At 27.0% G+C, this 17,688-nt stretch overlaps 7 protein-coding genes across 7 annotated transcripts, besides 17 other annotated features; 3 read left to right on the forward strand and 4 right to left on the reverse strand.

The window, feature by feature from the left end:
- Positions 1-186: 186 nt before the first annotated feature.
- Positions 187-1,468, forward strand: CMU_038580 (zinc finger, CCCH type domain-containing protein; the record flags this gene model as incomplete). The annotated part of the gene is made up of 1 exon (XM_002139104.1): positions 187-1,468. One exon carries the CDS (start codon positions 187-189, stop codon positions 1,420-1,422), a length of 1,236 nt encoding a protein of 411 aa, XP_002139140.1. The 3' UTR covers positions 1,423-1,468.
- Positions 1,469-1,737: 269 nt separating this feature from the next.
- CMU_038590 (uncharacterized protein) lies at positions 1,738-4,714 on the forward strand (the record flags this gene model as incomplete). The annotated part of the gene is made up of 2 exons (XM_002139105.1): positions 1,738-1,972; positions 2,037-4,714. The coding sequence occupies 2 exons, from the start codon at positions 1,738-1,740 to the stop codon at positions 4,712-4,714; spliced, it is 2,913 nt and encodes a 970-aa protein (XP_002139141.1).
- Positions 1,890-1,917: a microsatellite.
- Positions 2,892-3,183: a microsatellite.
- Positions 3,727-3,899: a microsatellite.
- Positions 4,715-4,872: 158 nt separating the features above from the next.
- Positions 4,873-4,892: a microsatellite.
- Positions 4,893-4,974: 82 nt separating this feature from the next.
- Positions 4,975-4,995: a sequence feature (AT_rich).
- A 64-nt stretch (positions 4,996-5,059) lies between these two features.
- Positions 5,060-5,210: a sequence feature (AT_rich).
- Positions 5,211-5,299: 89 nt separating this feature from the next.
- Positions 5,300-5,335: a sequence feature (AT_rich).
- A 139-nt stretch (positions 5,336-5,474) lies between these two features.
- Positions 5,475-5,519: a microsatellite.
- Positions 5,520-6,113: 594 nt separating this feature from the next.
- Positions 6,114-6,135: a sequence feature (AT_rich).
- A 177-nt stretch (positions 6,136-6,312) lies between these two features.
- Positions 6,313-6,338: a microsatellite.
- A 157-nt stretch (positions 6,339-6,495) lies between these two features.
- Positions 6,496-6,574: a sequence feature (AT_rich).
- A 40-nt stretch (positions 6,575-6,614) lies between these two features.
- On the forward strand, positions 6,615-7,391 carry CMU_038600 (uncharacterized protein; the record flags this gene model as incomplete). The annotated part of the gene is made up of 2 exons (XM_002139106.1): positions 6,615-6,800; positions 6,879-7,391. The coding sequence occupies 2 exons, from the start codon at positions 6,615-6,617 to the stop codon at positions 7,389-7,391; spliced, it is 699 nt and encodes a 232-aa protein (XP_002139142.1).
- Positions 7,321-7,352: a sequence feature (AT_rich).
- Positions 7,392-7,482: 91 nt separating the features above from the next.
- Positions 7,483-7,512: a microsatellite.
- Positions 7,513-7,578: 66 nt separating this feature from the next.
- Positions 7,579-7,610: a sequence feature (AT_rich).
- CMU_038610 (uncharacterized protein) lies at positions 7,607-8,354 on the reverse strand (the record flags this gene model as incomplete). Its single annotated transcript, XM_002139107.1, has 2 exons — positions 7,607-8,109; positions 8,264-8,354. 2 exons carry the CDS (start codon positions 8,352-8,354, stop codon positions 7,607-7,609), a joined length of 594 nt encoding a protein of 197 aa, XP_002139143.1.
- Positions 8,355-8,601: 247 nt separating this feature from the next.
- Positions 8,602-10,617, reverse strand: CMU_038620 (uncharacterized protein; the record flags this gene model as incomplete). The annotated part of the gene is made up of 1 exon (XM_002139108.1): positions 8,602-10,617. The coding sequence occupies one exon, from the start codon at positions 10,615-10,617 to the stop codon at positions 8,602-8,604; it is 2,016 nt and encodes a 671-aa protein (XP_002139144.1).
- Positions 10,618-10,790: 173 nt separating this feature from the next.
- Positions 10,791-10,843: a sequence feature (AT_rich).
- Positions 10,844-11,483: 640 nt separating this feature from the next.
- CMU_038630 (uncharacterized protein) lies at positions 11,484-12,971 on the reverse strand (the record flags this gene model as incomplete). Its single annotated transcript, XM_002139109.1, has 1 exon — positions 11,484-12,971. One exon carries the CDS (start codon positions 12,969-12,971, stop codon positions 11,484-11,486), a length of 1,488 nt encoding a protein of 495 aa, XP_002139145.1.
- Positions 12,972-13,328: 357 nt separating this feature from the next.
- CMU_038640 (HEAT repeat family protein) lies at positions 13,329-17,612 on the reverse strand (the record flags this gene model as incomplete). The annotated part of the gene is made up of 1 exon (XM_002139110.1): positions 13,329-17,612. One exon carries the CDS (start codon positions 17,610-17,612, stop codon positions 13,329-13,331), a length of 4,284 nt encoding a protein of 1,427 aa, XP_002139146.1.
- Positions 14,523-14,567: a sequence feature (AT_rich).
- Positions 17,226-17,248: a sequence feature (AT_rich).
- Positions 17,613-17,688: the final 76 nt, after the last annotated feature.

A 17,688-nucleotide genomic window follows, 5' to 3' on the forward strand; every position in this document is an offset into this window, starting at 1 on the left:
CTATTATTCCCTGTGGTTTACCCGTCTCGTCTCGAACTCTGGTTTATATTAAGAGAAAACTCTCATTTTCCTCTTCATTTTTTTTTTGATTCAAAGGAAATCGAAAGAAAAAGAGGATCTGGATTTATAATTATTGCTTTTCGATATATTGTATACTAGTTATCAGATTGAGAGGAGATAACTAATATGAGAGGTCGTTGGAAGGGTGGGAAGGGGATTCATTCTAATCTCTCCTCTTCCCAAGGAAGTGTCAAAGTCTTAGAGATATGTAGACACTTTGTTCTACAGGGAAACTGTAAATTTGGGAGCAGCTGTAATTTTTCGCATATTTTGAGACAAGTATCTCATGTACCACGAGCCCATAATGGAGGTATTCGCTGCGCAATCACACTACCTTTAGCTACAGGTGAATTAGAATTATTTACTGGAGGTTGTGATGGGAAATTGAAGCGTTGGAAGATTACACCAGTAGAGAAGACTTCTAATAATGAGTCATTTAGAAATAGTGGGCAAAGAAGACCTCATAACTATAATGGTGGGAAGTACCAAGGTATAGACTATAGTGGAGCTACAATGCTATCTGTAAAGCTTGAATCATCTATAGACTGTAATGCTGAAGTTTGTAGTTGTTTAATATATGGAGATGTAATGTTTTGTGGCCTAATTAATGGGATAATCCGTGCCTTTCATAGACCAACCGGTACTCATATGGACCTACTTGGACATAATCAGGAAATACACCAACTTCTCATTATTGATAATATTCTAGTATCTGCATGTTGGGGTGGGAAGATCCTATTTTGGAAATTTGATTCTAGTATGGGGATGTTCAATATATATGCTCAGATTCAAGTAAAGGAGCATATAAAGTGTTTAAGGTATTTTCCTTATAACAATATAAATAATAGTAATTTAGGACAAAGTATTGGACAAGAAAACTGCTCACATTGTTTGTGGATTTGTGGAGGTGGCTTTATACAAATCGTTGATTTACTCAGTTTCCAGGTAATACGTGAAATATCACTAGATGGAGGACCAGTAATGTCGGTATTAGAGTATGAAAATCATCTTGTTTTGTGTAGTTTACAAGGAATAATTAGAGTATTATCTTCAAAAGGAGATGAGACATTTAGAAAGTCACTTGGCAGTCCTATATTATGTATGGATGGTTCTAATATAGCTGCTGGTAGACATTTACTAATGATGGGACAACAAAGTGGTCATTTAAGATGTATTACACTCCCATTGTTTGATAATATTTTGGAGTTTCACACTCCAGATGATAGATCTGAGATCCGTTTAGTTACTAATCTTGGAGGCTCACCAGGAATTTTTATGACTGCCCAGTGGGATGGAACACTCAATTTTTACCAATGGTGTTCCCCAACAGGTTCTCAGGCAACTAAACACTTTACTATATAATTTAAAGAAGTCTCTTATAAATATAGAGTAGGTAATTAGCCTATTTTGCTTTTAATTTAAATTCTTATTCATTATATACTGAACTTATATGAGTTTTATGATTAATAACACCTTAATGTTTACTCGATTAGCACTTGTAAAGTTGTCCTCAAGAGATATACGTAGTCTTTTTTTGCGCGAGTAATTATGCATGCATGTATGTCATACATGCATATTGCCACGTCACTAAATTTCATCAATAAAGATATCTTTCTTATCTCTGATTTTTAATTATAGTATTTGTCATATGAATAATTAGGATATATAAAATATCATATGCATATAAATAAGGGAATAACATATTTACTTTTTCTGTGGTTTATTGTATTACACTTTGTATACCAAAAGGTTAGGTGTGAAGATTCTGAAGAATCCTGGTCCCCTCCAGAATTCGAACATTATGGTAGAGAACTACTAGAATACAGAGGTCACCATCATCATCATCATCATCATCATTACAATGGCTATAGAAGTAATAACTATAACCAATACTATCAATATAATAATCAGCGTAAGTTCGAAAATATGTACTATAATGATGGAATATTTAATTGAATTCTTTAATTATTTTATAGGACCTTATTATGAAGAAAGAGAACTCATAGAAAGCAATTTTCACCATCATAATAATGATCATATTTGGGATCATTCATTTTGGGATCATTCACAACATTTTTTTGCATTTAATTTCAGTACATCTACTACGACACTTCCTGTTACAAGCATATACACTTTTGCTCCTACTCAAACCACAACAGAAATTTGGACAGAACAAGAAGGTCCTATTCCGAGTATAGAAGAGCCAACCACCACAACTACAACAATCTGGACAATTGAAACAAATCCTATACCAGATGAGGAACCAATTACAACAACTACAACAATCTGGACAATTGAAACAAATCCTATACCAGATAAGGAACCAATTACAACAACTACAACAATCTGGACAATTGAAACAAATCCTATACCAGATAAGGAACCAATTACAACAACTACAACAATCTGGACAATTGAAACAAATCCTATACCAGATGAGGAACCAATTACAACAACTACAACAATCTGGACAATTGAAACAAATCCTATACCAGATGAGGAACCAATTACAACAACTACAACAATCTGGACAATTGAAACAAATCCTATACCAGATGAGGAACCAATTACAACAACTACAACAATCTGGACAATTGAAACAAATCCTATACCAGATGAGGAACCAATTACAACAACTACAACAATCTGGACAATTGAAACAAATCCTATACCAGATGAGGAACCAATTACAACAACTACAACAATCTGGACAATTGAAACAAATCCTATACCAGATGAGGAACCAATTACAACAACTACAACAATCTGGACAATTGAAACAAATCCTATACCAGATAAGGAACCAATTACAACAACTACAACCACTATCCCTACAACTACAATTACAACTACTATTCCTACAACTACAACTACGATTACTATCCCTACAACTACAATTACAACCACTATCTCTACAACTACAATTACAACTACTATCTCTACAACTACTACAGCCATGACCACTATTCCTATAACTATAACTACTATTCCTACAACTACAATTACAACCACTGTCCCTACAACTACAATTACAACTACTATTCCTACAACTACAACTACGATCACTATCCCTACAACTATAACTACTATTCCTACAACTACAATTACAACCATTATCCCTACAACTACAATTACAACTACTATTCCTACAACTACAACTACAACTACTATCACTATCCCTACAACTACAACCATGACCACTATTCCTATAACTATAACTACTATTCCTACAACTACAATTACAACCACTGTCCCTACAACTACAATTACAACTACTATTCCTACAACTACAACTACGATCACTATCCCTACAACTATAACTACTATTCCTACAACTACAATTACAACCACTATCCCTACAACTACAGCTATGACTACTATTCCTATAACTACTATCCCTACAACTACAACCATGACCACTATTCCTATAACTATAACTACTATTCCTACAACTACAATTACGACCACTATCCCTATAACTACAACTACGATCACTATCCCCACAACTATAACTACTATCCCTACAACAACTATTATCCCTACAACTACAACCACTATCCCTACAACTATGAATATTATCCCTACAACTATAACTACAACTACTATTCCTACAACTACAATTATGACTACTATTCCTACAACTACAACTATAACCACTATCCCTGTAACAACTACTATCCCTACAACTACAACTATGACCACTATCTCTACAACTATAACTACTATTCCTACAACAACTACAACTACTATCCCTATAACAACTATGACCACTATCTCTACAACTATAACTACTATTCCTACAACTACAACTACTATTCCAACTACAACAGAAGCACCAAAATATGCAGTATCTCTAGTAATGGATCTTTCCAAAGTACCAAATATTAATGATCTTAAAGAGATTAGTTATTCTGCTAAAATATTATACAGGAAACTATTAAATAAAGGTATACATACAGAAATTATTTCAATACAATCCGATAATATTAATTCAGATCCACATTTTAGAAATAATTTGTTATCATCAATTGATAGCTTCGAAGGAAGTACGAAACTCGAGAGATTTTTACAAAGAGTTGTACAAAGAAATTTAAATTACTACTTGAATGATGGTAATCCAAAACAAAAATTAGTTTATATAACATCTGGCTTTACTGGTTGTACTTCTCCAAAAAGCTGTCCAAGTGTAATTCAACTAAAAAAAGGAACGGAAGTTTTTGCTATAGCTTTAAGAAAAAATACAGCAATTTACAGTGAACTGGAATACATGGTGACATCACCAGTGAGTTCACATGCAATCCTTATGGAGCAGCATGAGTTTAGAGCAAACACTGACTTAGTAGCCAATTGGATTAGTGGTGATCACATATTTACTGATAAAAGGTACCTTTTACCAGAGAAGACCTTTAAGTATTATAGTCAAGAATGTCTGAAATGTTCTAGAAATGCAGAATGTAAAAAACATCATAATACTAATACAACTGATGAACTTGGTAAATATGAGTGTATATGTTCACCAGGATGGAATGGAGATGGTTTTTATTGTGATGACATTAATGAATGTACAGAAATATCTAACCCATGCCTCTTTATGCAATGCTGTATAAACACTCCAGGATCATATTACTGCAAATACTCATTATTTAAATGCTAAGTATCAAAGTAGAAGATACATGTGTATATAACTGTAAATGGAATTAAAATGTTATATGAGTATATTAATGTTCTCAGACTATTGTGTTAATAAAATATGGTTTACTTTTAATAGAATTTGAAAAATTTTAATGGAATTTAATTTATCTATATTTTATATTTTTTTTTTTTTTTTTTTTAAATCAAAGTAAGCTATCAGAAACAAAATATCCACTTTTTAATGAAAAAAGGTGCTAGTATACATATTGTTTGAATTGAATGTTTTATTATATATTTTTTAAAGAAAGAGAAAAGAGCTCAGTTTTTATTTTATATAGGATTGTAATGGAAAATCAATAAATTAAGCAAAAAAATAAAATATACTTATTTTAATATTTTGTAAAACTAACAAAATGCAATTATATTTTTAATTAGACAAATCATAAATATTAAAGTAAGTTTTAAGAATAATTATATTTCTCTTAAAATAAAAATAAAAAAATTTATTGAATATTTTACAATAGTGTAGTAAGTGAAATGATCGAGAATTATAATCTAAGAGGTCTTTTTAAGTCTATTTAATAACCTATGAGGTTCTTATGATATGTTATATAAATTTTGATCAATTTTAAATTTTAAAAAAGGTTAAATATATAGTACATAATTGTATACTTTTTTACAGTAAAATACAATTTCAAGTTTTGCAATAATATAAATAGAAATGATTAATTCACTTCAAAAAAAAATGGTTCAACTATTAAAAAATAGTAAAATAAGGAGAGTTTTGTTTTATTTTATTTTCTACTTTTTTTTTTTTATTTTATTTTTGTATTATCTAGATGTAAAAAATTACCAACTACATTAACAATCCTAGAATTAGATACAAAATTTTACTCAATAAAAAAATAGCATATAAAATAATAAATTGTAAATATCCTAAATTTAACACTTTTTGTACATTTAATTAAGAAATCAAGATTAGAAGGAATACTACAATAGAAAATTGTATAATAATACTCTTGTATACAATAAAAGAAAAAAAAAGTATAATTAGTTAATCTCTATGAAATTCTAGATAAATTAAAGTGTGAATTTAAATTATTGGGTATTAAATAAACTTTATGATCAAAATATACAATATGTATGTAATTTATGTAAAATTAAACTTCAACTAATCTAGTGTATTACATATAATTAAAATTTTAACACGTCTTCTTTAATTATTTAAGTTAATGTCTCATTAACTTATACATTTAATTATATGTTCAGTATATTCCTATAGAATTAGTGATTTAATATGTAGGTGGATATATGTTATATACTTAATATTTTCAGATAATTTAAGAATGCAGTAAACATAGCTTAGAAGAGATAAAAATATAAAAAATTTGTGTTTATTTAGGGAACAAATCAATCGGTTGAATAATATATTTTATATAAATACTTCAATAACAATTATAATACAAAAAACTGGAGGCAGGTATTCCAAAGTGGTTCTAAAATATTGGATAAACCCGGTAGGATAATATAAAGAATAGTTCTGAGCTTATTAATTATTAAATAAGTAGTTATATATACTTTCTAATGGTCCTTTGATATATTTGATAAACTTGAAGCTAATTTTTCTTTTTTTTTTTTTTTTGTTTATGACGTATAAATTTTGATTGTACGATATAACTAGATTTGTAACAATATTGTAACGAAATATATTTTGAAATATATTCTATTATTAAACGAAATATTCTTCAAATATATTGAAATTGGATTTTTAAGTTGTTGAGATACTCTAATAGTGGCTATAAGTAATTTTATTTCAAAATTATAACTTTCATTTTAACAGAAAATATTTCAAATATAATATTTAAAGTAATTAGTTTATTTTGTAAGATATACAGATGTTAATTGCTTCAGAATATTTTGATATGTATGAGGAGGATTTTGCAAGATATATACGTGAGATTGAAGAAATAATATCAAGTAATTATAATATAGATAGCTATAGTATTACTATAGAAGATTCAAATACTGAATTGAATTTTGAAAATATTAAAAAGTTGGATAGATTATTAGAACAAGCACAAGAAAGCTTGAATAATTTAAAAAGAGAAGTAAGTGAATTTATATTTATACTGTAAACCTTTATAAATAGTTCAATAGGATAAAATTTTTTAATTGACCTATTTTAGACTGAGATATTATCAAATAAGGCTCCACAATATCAATCATATCAAAGATATGTAAAGGCATTTACTGATATTAATAAACAATGTAATATTCTAAAAAGAAAAATAGAAACAAACTCAAAAAAAAAGGCTAATTATCAATTAACAAATGGAGATTCTGATATATCAAACTATTCTATAACTTATAATCTAAATAAATATAATAGTTCATCACCAACAGCTACAATAACAAATCAATTAATAAGTAGGAATAATGATAATCTAAATATAACGACAAAACTAGCTCAAGAAACACATAAAGTTGGAGAAGATTCATTAAGTACACTTATTATTCAAAGAGATACCTTAACAAGAACTAAATATGGATTAAATTATACAGACTTCAATATGATGGAAAGTCGCAAGCTAACAAACAATTTATATCGTCAAAAGCTAATAGAGAGACTTATATTATATATCATTATTATTATATTATTAGTTGCAAATTTATATGTACTTATTAAGAGAATTTTCTAAGTTTAGGTATTAGTTATTTCGAAAAAAAAAACTTTTAAAATATTGATAATACAGTAGTACATATTTCATGGCCCTTTTATCAGACAAAATAATATATTTATTATATATATATATATATATAATTAGAGCTTGTTTATATTCACTTTAGATAATATTTGGATTAATATTACTATATAAGTTACAAATCTAATTTTATAATTATTTTTAATAACTAATTATCTTCTAACTGGGGGTTTGAATTTTATCTTTTGTTTAAGCCCTCGTTTTTCTTCTAAATTCCTTTTCCTTTTTTTATCAAGGTTATTATATTTGCATTTATATGCTAATATATTAATGTCTTTCTTTTTCAAAAAGTATGGTTTCTTACCTTTTTGGATCCTCTTATTTTCTTCCTTTCTATATTGAGATATAACTTCTTGTTTGAGTCTAATTGTATTTCTACGATCAATTTCGCCAACATATCTTTGTAGTTGTTTATTTAAATTCTCATAATCTTCATTAGTCATATGAACTATATTGGAATTTCTAAATTCGCTCCTCTTTTTAATCTTATACCATGTACCTGCTTTCTTTGATCTCTCCATAAGTCTATATAGCTTTAAGTTCTCTTTAATCTGCTCAATTTCCTTTTCACGCATATTATCTAGAAATTCATATGATCTTTGGAATAAGTGAATATTCAAATTACCAGATACATCCTTAAATCTAGGATCTGTACCTTTATTATCTCTTATATGTTTATTTTTTATATAGTTGATTTCATTTAAAGTTTTTTCTGGTAGACTTTCTCTACGGGATGATACTTCTAATGGGCTATTTTTGTTCTAGGAGCTAATTTCGTCAAAGTCTTTTTTGAATATCTTCAAATTTACTATTAAATTTGCTTTTATTCTGAGAGATTATAGATTTTCTATCACTACGTAATATCTCTTCCAAAGATAACTCATCAATATCCTGGTTCATGCTTTTTAATTAAGTACTTTATTAATAAATAAACTGACTTAGTCATCTAAACCGCCAAAATACTAGGTATCGATCTTCGGGACGAGACGCCAAACCTAAAGATGCATGTAGTTATTAGGCTAGTTAACATTTACAATAATATCTTAAAAATAATCCCAACCATTATATTAATGAATACATTAATAATATAAGTACTTATAGTTAATAGTGTACTAATGGAATATATTAAGGACTACATAGTCCCCTATTATTTATTTGATAGAGCTAAAAGCACAGCAGATTGAGTATCTAGGTGTTTTTTGAGTGAAGGTAATATATCATCAATTGAATTAACTCCCAGAACTATTTTAAGAGATTCTATAACATGCATAACATTAGAGGGAATATTAGGAGAATTCCTAATCTGAGGTTGTATATTTCCAATATATCCAGTGGTTCTAGTATTATATGATGAAATGAATTCACTAAGATGTTTTTGGCAATTAGTAATAGATGTTGAGTTATAATCCAAGTTAAAAAAGGAACAAATTAATTTGAATAAGTATTTTAAGTCCCTTAATTGTATATAAATAGAGTTTGACACTTGTATAATATCTTGTTCATCTTCAACATCAAATAAAGTTTTAAAGTGGGTATAAAATCTATTATATATTTCTTCTGAATTATTAAAAATATCTAAGTTGTTTATTTCTGAATTAATTACGTTAGGAGTACTTTCATTCAATGTTTTATCCTTATCTTTGTTTTGTTTATTAGCTTGAGATATAACTTTTCCTATATATATTGGTATATTCCGGAAGTCAGAAGTATTCAATAAACGACAACACCATCTAATCGTACTTTCTAACTCTTCTCTATCAACATGTTGTAATATATATAGACCATTGGACCATAAAAACTTATCCCTCTTCATTAAATCACTTGGTGGTAATTCCCATGATTTCATAAAACTTTCACCATTATCTTCTTCGTTTATATTATTGTAGTTGCTAAAATCAATTTCTTGATTTATATTATCATTATTAGATTGATTTTTTGATTTCAATTTCCAGTATTGTATAGATTTCTCCATCCCAACTAAAATAGAATATAAGTAGTGTGATTGAAGTAATTTCTTCTTTTCAGATTTTGTTAAGGTTCCATTCGGAAGTGTAAAATTATTTATATTCGAAAGGATATCTTTTGAAGTTTCATTAATTAAACTGCTTCTTAATAATCTCAAAAAGTGATCAGCTTTATCTCGAGCCTTATCATCAGCTTCATGTAATTTTTCTATCTCTTGTTTCAGTCTATTATTCTCAACTAAGAGATGTTGTTTTTCTCTCTCAACTTTATTTATTGCCAATAAAATATCTGCATTATTATTTTGTTTTTTTGTTCTAGAAATTTCATCTTCACTCTTTTGTTTATTTAATAATCTCAGATTTGAATTTTCTCTTTCTAAAATCTCACAGCGTTTTCGCATACTTTGCAATTTTTCATACATCCCATGCTTTTGAGACCTTTCAATATTCAATTCCTCAGCTGTATATTGCGTACGAGACTCTAATTCATATAAAATATTATGTATAGTTTCAATGAGTTTATTACCATCTACTAAGAGTCTTTGTGGTTCTGCTATAGCTTGAGGAGGTAATGTTACACCCATACCAGATGTAAATGTCAATTCTACATTATTTTTTTCATATAAAGTATTTGAAGACATAAAAATAGGATTACTAGAAGGTAATTGATACTTGTCACTATACAAATCATTGTTAGCAGTTTTATTTAGGTCAGGAATTGTTGCAATTGATTCAATATCTCTTTCACCTTCCTGCATCTTAGATACTCGTAAATCATGTAATATAGAACCAACAGTATGATATTCATCTGAGTGTAGTAGAGATAAATCAGATAATAATCTTCCTTTCTTCATATCTGGAGTCTCATCAATCCTATCATGATCTTCAGTATCCTTATCTGGTGAAACACTACTGCTAGCTAGCATCCCTATAGAAGTCGAAGCATTTACCTGTTTATCTATAAATTTTTTGTCCTCATTCATAACAGTAGATCTTACATCTGTCTCATTTATTTTACCAAATGGAACAAAAGATCTTGAGGGGGATACTAAGTCTGGTATAAATGGAATTGTAGAGAAGCCATTTGTTTTAAGCCTATTGTTAAGCCTTGCAAACTCACTAATGTAAGAATTCCCAGCTGTGATAGAATCAGATATCCCCACAGTAGTTCCAAAGGTATTTGGATTTTTATGAAACATAAAGATAATCTTCCCCGTAAAAGAAAGAGTAAAAGTAAGCTTTAATAATTACTGAATTTAAGCGGTATAAATTAACCGCTTATTTAAAACAGCAAGATTTTTTTTTAAAGATATAATGAAAATATAATACATTTATACACTGTAAATTCCAGTAATATCTAATGGCATATAAGTAATTATTAGTAATAAATAGTATAGAATTATTAGAAATTTATTTATTTTTTAACATTGGCAATTTTGTGGTATATATACAATTCACTCATAAAACTTTTAGAAGGATCTAAAACTTCTCAATACTCCTAATAAGACATATTAAAAAAGTATTTAGGATTTACATTATACATATACATTAGTATTATACATGAATTATAGTGGAATTATTTAATTTATAAGTATAGTATTTAGTAGTAGTGTTACTTGTACATACTGAGGGATTGTAAATAGATAATTCTAGGGTAAATGACAAATATTGTTACTCAAAAAATTCAGTATTACTCTTAAGAATACAGCTAAGTATCTCAAAGTATATTATAGCAATCTATAGTAGATAATATTGACAAAATTACAAACAATAATTAGATCCACTTAGTTTAATAAAATAAACTATAAATACCTATTTGCTATTTTTACTAAACAAAAAACAAGTAAGCATAGAATTATAATTATATAGGATAAATTGCAATATTGAAAATGTTAGCCTATACAATACAAATAAGTTGTTAGTTCACGCCTTAATATGTTTTATTTTTTGAAAGTTAAACAAATTACTGAGATAATGAACTTATATTGATAATATTAAGATCAATGACAATAAATTATAATTACTAAGTGATTGTTTAAGTTTATAATAAGAATCTATTTATTAATTATACTTGACTTGATTCAAACTCAAAAAATGTTGGATCTGCACTAACTATGTAATCAGATTTTGTATATACTCCTTCTAATGAATCTGTCAATGTGCTTTTAAAGTACCCCATAGCATGATAGAACTTAGATCTATCAGATACTATAGAATCCAAAGGTTTCCCATGAATATTTTCTTGGTAATAACTAATTTTTAAGGCTCCATTTAAAACATTTCCTTTATCGTTAAATGATTTACGTTCTCCTAATGCCGATAAAAACCCAGTATCTTCTATTTCCCAGTTTGAATTATGATAGAATTCCCTAGCTAGTTCTCGTATAACAGATTCAAAAGAAGGAATAATATTACTTTCATCTATCTCATCATCTATCAAAGGTTTTTCATCTAATAATTTTAATATACTTAATAACTTATTTTTCTCTCTAATAGATAATGCATGGCTTGAAGTTATATCATATACTTGTTGTGGATATTCATATGACCAGACTGAAATTCCAGAAGATAAGAAACCACGTATAACTAACTGAATTATTTCAGTATTTTGATTTTGATTTCTCTTCATTTTATTAGATAATTTGTGAGTATTATCTTCATTCCATTTAGGTCTACATAAAGCCTGTAAAAAACTTGTAAATACTAATTGACGCATTCTGTCCATCTTAGGAACTGCATAAGCTACAGCATGAACAATAGATTCTTTAGATGTTTCTCTATCAGGATCATATAATAAATAAAGTCTTTGCCATATTGATAACGTTGAGCCACATAATAATGCTGTTACTAATAAAGGGTCTCCCTTATTAGAACATGGAATAAGAGAAATACTATGATTTATTCGGTTATTTAGATTATCTGATAATTGTAGGTCATTGTCAACAGGTATGGCAATATTTGTTCTAGGTGGAGTAAATGCTGGTGCACAAAAAGCTTCTTTAATATATGTAGAACGATCTCTACCAGAATCTACAATAATACCTGTAAATTGATTGATAGTTTTTTTAAGTAATTCAATACACTGTTCATTATTATACTTTCTTGTTAACAACAAGTTATTATCATTTTGTTGCTTTAATATTCCTGTTTCTAAATCCCTTCTTACTGCTGATAATTCTCCATACATTGCAATGACTATTTGTGCTCTTTGTGTATGTAGTATTAAAGGTTTAGGATAATGCTCTAATAATGTGTGAAGGCGTAACAGAGAAAAAATATGAGATAGATTTATATCATCAACACAACATGCTGACATGTAACTTAATATTCCAGGAGTAGAAAAAGAGCTTATTAATTCTACAATTTTTCTTATATCCTCACGTAGTGCACTTGATCCAATAGAAACATAATTTTGAAATACCGAGGTATTTAAATATGCATTAGAATAGTCCGTGCTTACTATTAAAAAACCTAGCTGTTTACACTCATCTAGCATATCACATATCTTATGCAATAAGTATTCATACTCGCTTTGCCATTGAAATAACACCATTTAACCTTCAATTCTATTATTTAATAAGAATATTCCAAAAATATGTCAATTGTGTGTAGAGGGTGTGCATACACAAGCTCCATGACAGTATGGTGCACTTTCTTTTTTCTTTTTTCATAAATTAGGAATTTATTCATAACACTTCTATAATATTACAGAGACTCATATATCTTATTCTTTTAAAAAAGAGGTATAGAAAAGTGAAAACTAATGCCTTAGATTTAAAATAAATCTAATTTACTTATGTTTAATAACTCAATGCCAATGATATCTAATAGTAAGCTAAAATATATTCAGTACAACAAATAAAGTTTTAATATTGCTTATATTTTAATCAAATATAGAGGTAATTATCATTTATATATTTCTCCACTTATAATAATGTCTTTCAAATTCTTTACCTATCTGAATGAGTTCATCTTTTAAAAAAGTTCGATTCCAAGATGTGTTAGTAATTAGTATAGATAAATCTTCACTATAATTTTCATTATTTGAGTATATACCCTTATAAATAGATTCTGAAGCATAAATACGAAGACAGGGATACTCACAAGTTAAAATTTTAATTGTTGTATTTAAAGCACAAGTAATCATACTATTGTCAAGTATTTCTGGATAAAACAATATTGAAATAAAAGTTGAAGATAAAGATTTTAGCAATAAAATATCACTGGTATTTTCCAGATTTTGTTTAAGAATATTTATAATTTCTAAAAGAATGTTAGAGTGATTTATTTTTACAAATTCCCATTCAAGGAAAAATTGAACAAGTTTAGATATTGAAGATATATAAATAAAATCCAATTTATTTAAAGACTCAATCTCTAAAAAATATGTCAAAATTAACTTTAAATCAATAAAAATATTCTGTACTATTTCATCTGAATTATTTGAATGCATCATATAATATAAAAATTCATTTTTTGCAATATTTGATGAGGGTAGAGTAGTAGATGAATGATTAATCCAATTAAGCAGACCTATTAAAATAGGGTATCTAAACAAATTATGATTCAAAATAGGAAGAAACTCTTTGCAAACGAGAGAAATATTGGAAAAGTTTGATATCTGAATATTTCTGCTCATATGATCTATTATAAAGTGCTTATCAAAATTTATGTATGGAAGAAGGAGTTCAGGTAATTTTTTTATACAATCTATTTGATCAAAATAAATACATGAGCAATTAAAAGTATTTTCTTTATCTGTAAAAAAAGATTCCAAAGAGTTATATTCACAAGCTTGATTTATTCTTTCATTTGATATAATTTTGGTATAAGCTTCTTTTAAATCTATAAATTTTAAGCTTTCCTTAAAATGAGAATTATTACTATTACTTATCACTAAATTATATTTTTTTATGAGTTGCACTTCAAATAACTCATATGGAATTCCATAAAATATACGATAATAAAACCAGTATGGATTCAAGTAGGTAAAAGGTTGATTGTATTCATCTCTTGAAAGGATTCTCCAAAAAAGTAGTAAAGCTTTAACTCTAATTTTATCTGAATGATTAAAAATATTAAACAGGAAAGAATATAATACATGATTTTTTTTAATAAATTTATTCATAATTGGATTTTTATATAATAAGGTGAAAACTTCTAAGGAAATTTCTCTAATCCAAGATCCAATATCACCTCTTTTATCGATAGAATAATCTAGACACCCATTTAACAATATAGATGAAATAATTCCAAGTATATCATTAAGGTGATTTAAAATGGATTCACTTATATTCGAAAATATAATACCAATAGAAAGTATAGAATTCCTTCTACATTCAGCATCAAAACTACTAGAATTTATAAATATTCTTGAATTGTCGCAAAGAATTCTATTTTTTAGTTGAAAAGAAAATATATTAATCAAACAATTGATTGATCTCTTAAGTAGTTCAATATTTATTTGATTGAAAAGTTGTGAAACTATAATACCAATTGCTAAAATATAGCCTCTAATAGCAACAATATGAGTAGATTTTTTATTAATATATTCTATTATTTCATCTAGTAAACATTCAATATTAGGAAGATAGCTTATTTGTTCATTTAAATCATTAAAATTTATTCTCCATCTAATTAGGGCTTCTAGTGCTGATAATGCAGACATCTGAACAGATAAAGTTAGATGTTTGAGACCATCTGAAACAATTTTAATATATCTTGTAAATGTAGCCTTTTTAAATGGAATTGTTTCAAATGATTCAGCTAAAGAAACAATCAAATACAAATTTGCCTTCCTAGTTAATTCACCACCTTTTCCTCTATATAAATGTTTCTTTTCAATTTGTACCACAATATTTCTAACAACATCACTCCAATTATTTACATTATACTTTAATGCTATATCTTTATCAATTATTTCATTAAAAAAGTTTTTTGTTAAATTTCTAGTAAGTTTAATAAGTATTGCAATAACAATTATAGTCCATTGTCTATTTATTGGATTGTTATCATCATATGATGCCTCAACTTCAAAATCTTTTTTGGAAATATTAAGAATATGTGGTAAAATAATTTTATAACAGTAATATCTTGCGTATGGAACTAGTTCAACAAATGAATAAAGTCCTAGTAATCGATATTTAGGATTTGGATTCACAAATACATTTTTAAGTAAATATTTAATCAATATAACAGAAAATGTATAAGTATTATTATCATTAATTATATTGGAATTTTGATCATATAATGTAATATTAGTTCTTGGATTTGGTGAAAGTTCAGCTAGCTTCTTAGAAACAATCAAAAATGAAGATTTAATTGATGATATACTGAAAAAATCTGCAATAGTTACAATAGATATTCCAAATAATATATAGTTTGCACCTTGACGTCCAATAAGTTCTTGTAAAGCTGCACAAGAAGCTCTTCTAACATTAATATTAGTATCATAGACAGTTAATGGTATTAAGCAATTGATTAAATCTTGAATATATGGTTTAACTATATCTGGATTATAATATCTAGCAATATTCCATACTATATAACAAGCTGAATCTCTTATTTGACTACTAATTGACCTATTAGATAACCAAAACTCATACTCTAAGCATTGTCTTAGTATTTCAATAATATCTTTCATATATTGTAAATTAAGTTGTAGTACATTATTTCTAATGATCTCAGCTAGTGCTAAGCACTTCCCATGTAATATATAGGCAGATTTTGACGAATATATTGCTAATTTTCTTTTATAATTATTTGAATCATTAATATTAGAAGTTGCAGTTTCTAAATTTCCAACTTCTTTAAAATTCCCTGTGCTAATTGTATCTTTTTCTGATGACTGTATAGTACATAAGTTTATTCTAGGATCGTCTACAGTCAGATCACCTGAATTATGGCTAAATATATTCTCTATATCATCATTATAGTTAACTAACATTGATAGGATATTATTAATAATATTATTGAATTCATCTTCATTGGATATACATTTAAGAATTTTAGCCAAATTCTTTGCAGCTATGAATCTAATTGTATTCGAACTATTATAACAATCACTTAATATATTTTTAATTGTACGTGGTATTACATCAAATAAATATTTGCGTTGATTTATATCTTGCATATTTTGATATAGCCTTATTATTAATCTAGAAGTACAAGTTAATCTATATTTTGTATATTTTGTAGAACAAGTTGATGAAATTGATGTTTGTAAATTTTCTTTATCCCATTCTAAAAAATTCTTAATATAAGGAATAAATATTTCTATATTTTCGAATGGAGCAATCTTCAACATATATTTAAATGTTAAAAGCACATTAGTATTTGAATCCTTGAGTATTGCATTACTAATAATATTATGATAGTAATTGCAATATTGTTTGTTATTTTCATCCCATAAATTAATAAAATCATTTCTACAAACAATCTTTGCAAATACAAGAGCTGCAACTTCTTTTGTAATACAAGCATTACAACTTACTATTTTTGGAATTATTATACTAAGTAATCTATTAAATAATTCTAACTTTGAATTTATTGTATACTTTGAATCAAGGATATTAAGAGGAAAAGGAGTAAGAACTAATACTGTTAGCCATATATATAGTACATATATTAAATACCACTTTATATTATATTCATAATCTTCCTTATAAATCGTGTCATTGTCTGCTTGGTTTATAATTGTTAAAAAATCTATAACTATTTCAAGACACTTAACATCTTGTGGAAAATATAATGAAATAATCTTTAAACCACGTATTTTACACAATATATATATACAATATGAAAGATGATATAAATTATAATTTATTAATTCATCAATATTAGGATTCTTAAAATTTACTTCAGTTAATCTACAGGATTCTAGTACTTGTTTGTGAAGAACTTGTGCTAAACTGATTAATTCCAAATATAACCGATTAGTTAAAGGTAAACATGTATTTTCCAAATACTTATCTAATAAATATGGTTGTTCTTGATATTTTTCTAAATTAGATGTAACATCCATAACTTCCTGTTTATATAATTGAGAACTCATATCTGAGAAAGATTCAGATAACTTATTCCTTATCTTATATAGTAAAAAATCAATTTCTGGTAATTGGACACTTTCATTAGTTAAAGTATATGTGTCAGATAAAGAATCATGGTTTATTTCCTCAGTATTTAGATTTTCCATAGTATATAAAGTGATAGTTACTAATACAATGAAGCCTAACCCTTAGATCATTAAAGTAGTCGTATATAATATATAA

This window comes from Cryptosporidium muris, genomic scaffold, assembly GCF_000006515.1.
Source record: "Cryptosporidium muris RN66 scf_1106632373453 genomic scaffold, whole genome shotgun sequence".
In the NCBI taxonomy this organism is placed as follows: domain Eukaryota; phylum Apicomplexa; class Conoidasida; order Eucoccidiorida; family Cryptosporidiidae; genus Cryptosporidium; species Cryptosporidium muris.